Source organism: Buceros rhinoceros, unplaced genomic scaffold (assembly GCF_000710305.1).
Source record: "Buceros rhinoceros silvestris isolate BGI_N320 unplaced genomic scaffold, ASM71030v1 scaffold14183, whole genome shotgun sequence".
Lineage (NCBI taxonomy): Eukaryota > Metazoa > Chordata > Aves > Bucerotiformes > Bucerotidae > Buceros > Buceros rhinoceros.
The window spans coordinates 106-3080 of NW_010403130.1; the positions used below are offsets into that span (position 1 = coordinate 106).

At 45.5% G+C, this 2975-nt stretch overlaps 1 protein-coding gene across 1 annotated transcript in view; it reads right to left on the bottom strand.

Annotated features, from left to right (window-relative positions):
* Nucleotides 1-330: 330 nt before the first annotated feature.
* LOC104490591 (neural-cadherin-like) overlaps nt 331-2975 on the bottom strand; it is a gene marked incomplete at both ends in the record, with an annotated part of 42368 nt that continues 39723 nt past the window's right edge. The window contains one exon of the mRNA XM_010132895.1: nt 331-485. Within this exon, the coding sequence (XP_010131197.1) occupies nt 331-485 (155 nt within the window). The remainder of the gene's footprint in view (nt 486-2975) is intronic.

Sequence of the window (2975 nt, forward strand, 5' to 3'; positions counted from 1 at the left end):
ATTACCACCGAGAACCTCAGCAGCTTCTGAGCCGTGAAACCAAAGCCACCAGCCATTAGTTCCTTACTGCTAAACCCACTGTTAAACAGGCACAGAGGAACGCGTGCTTTAAGATGTATTAGAAACTGATAGGCACCTATCTCCGGTCAAGAAACACGCACCCTTGTGTACATGACCCTCGTCAAATAATTCATCTACCAGTTGCAGCAATGAAGCAGCAGAACGAAGGCAACGGTCCTCAAGTATAAAGGAAAAACATAAAACATATTTTCATTAGCACAGTGAGCCACCAGGCCCCTCTTAATTGTAACAGAACACAATGATCCTTACTTCGTCCTGTTCCCCACCACCTTCTTCATTGTAGTTGAGGATATTTTCTCTGATGTCCTCCAAATCCTCATGATGTGCAGATACATGGTAAACTCCTCCGTTCAGACCTTTCCGACTCTTCCAGCGAGCCCACAAGAATACAGCGCTGAGCAGAGCTGTGAACAACAGGAACAAAACATCGCTCAGCACCAGGTAAAACACTTACAGCCGCTGGACGGCTTTTCTGCACGAGCGCTGCAGCACCACCGCTCTGCCCTCAGAGCCACGGGGCCGAGGCCTGGGATTCTCAGCACCTTTGATATTCCCACTCTGATGCAGTTACAAGCGAACATCAAAGACGGATGAAAACGGCTTTAAAGAGCATTTTACAACACCCTTTAAAGTACAGCTTAGAAGTTGCTAAAGAAGTGAATGACCTACGTGGTGTTCAGAGACTATATTTATTGTACCCAGTTAAACCTTGTCAGAGGAAATGCCTACCGAGGAGTTGCACTTCAGTAACAGCGTGTGACAGTGACAGATACAGTTACACAGAGATGAACCGCAAGACGACAGGAGACAAAAGAGGAAATTACTTTTACACTTTTTACTAGAAAAAAGAAAATCAGGCACATTTTGCCTTAGCAAACACAAACTTAACCTTTTTTCTCAAATCTTCAGGTGCATTTTACACACTGACAGTTGTAAAACTTCAACAGCAGATAGATACTGAACGTTAAATAGACAGACACTGGTGTACCACTGTTATCAACTCCATAAAAACTGCTAAAGCTCGCAGAAAGACCTCAAACCACTGGCTACCATAAACTACCAGTGCAGCGCGTGAGAGAGGCTGGACTCTCTTCCAGAGTCTCAGCACAGCAGAGCGCAGCGCTACGGGGCAGCACCTCCATGACCCTGGAACTGAAACCGGTGCGCCTGGAGGCCTCTGCCGGCGCTGCGTGGAGCAGCTGGGTCAAAGTGTCTGAGATGTCTGCGTACCGCTTCCTCCCACAACTAACGGAACGCGTCACACAGATTTTCACACACTTCTTGTTTTCAGCTGGGCTGATTTTTAGATACTCAAGAAGTCTTTTAATGTTCTACATCTCTCCTGTTCTTTTCCTGTGACTGCTAGTAGAAAGCCAATAGTTAAGATGGAGATAAGTTCCAGGAGAGTGTACATCCAAAGAACCTCCACTGAAGACAAAGTGTCTCTTCCACACAATACGGATACCAAGAGCGTACGCTCCTGTGACCCGGAGCTGTCACTGAACAGTGCTGTCACTAAAAGCATCCTATGGAGCTTACTGGCTTTGAGCCACAGCGGTCGTCTTAGGGCAGCGGCAGGCTCCGAAGTACCACTGTGTCTTTACCTGAACAACGCGGGCTGAGGGTCCCTCCTGGCAGGCAGGGCTAGGGACGGTTCCTATATACTGAACCAGTCTGGTATAGATTTCCTCGCAGAACAGTTCAGCATTTGAATGTAAAAGACGTGATCAGGTGTCAGAAAAGCAGCTTTTCTGATCTCTTGGAAACTTAGATAAAGTTACGTCACTTAATCACTTTTAAGCACATTTCTTCCTTCTAGAAGCTGTGTAAGAGAAAGGGCATCTGAAATCTTGAGAATAAGGAATTTTATTAAAAATTCTCCTAACAAAAGTTACAGCTGTGTGATAATACCGTTGTTAACCCCATCTACTAAAAATTCACAACAGTGCATGCCGCTGGGCTAAAACCAACTGACTCTTACTCATGATTTAGACCTGAAAGAGTAGCAGGAGTGATAGCTAAAAGCTGCTGCTGTTTTTTCAGTCAGCTTCAGTCAAACCCAGGCAGCAACACAAAGTCAGCTCACAATGAAACTGCTCTGGTGCAGCACAAACCCTCCTTTAACGTGATGACCTATTATCAACCTCGGCTAGGTGGATTCCAAAAGCTGTGAAACCAGTCAGCTTCCCACGTGATGTGCTGTTCATATGTGCATGGCAAACACAGTACCTAGAAGAGCTGGGGAAAATGATCGTATTTCAGGAGCTACACAGATGGATTCAGAACAGTCCACAACACATGTCCGTGCCCTTACTATGACTTCTGAACAAACTTAACACTGTACAAGAGAAAAATCCTTTGTCTTTACTCAGGTAAACTTTCAAGACACTTGAATAAACAAGAAGGACCCAAAGATGTGATCCTTCCTCACTAGTGAGATCCTTCTTTGTCTTTCCTCATCTTTTTGAGACCCAACGCCTACACCAGAAACGGCTGATGAAGCCAAAAGCAGCTGCTAGGAGCTGTGACGCAGCTGGGAAGAGGCAGGACGCTGCTCCTGTCTGACCGAGTGTGTTCCTATCGGACAGTCCATTTCTCCTAGACTGAAATATCTGTTTCATGCCCAGCAGTATTTTATACAACGCTGATCTGGTAGCAATTTCCACTCTAGCCATTCAATTGAATTTGCGTGCAATTTTGCATCAGAACAGTTCCCTAGCCAAGAAGTAAAACTGTGCAGAAGACAAAACTGCAAAGACTTTCCATAGCTCACAAACGTTGATTCGCTTAGCAATATATGCACACAGGAATGACAAACGCGCCACCGATAGAGCTGAGACCATGGCAAGGAAATGAAGGCAGAGTCAAGTCTCCATTAGGAAGCTGAGCTTTTC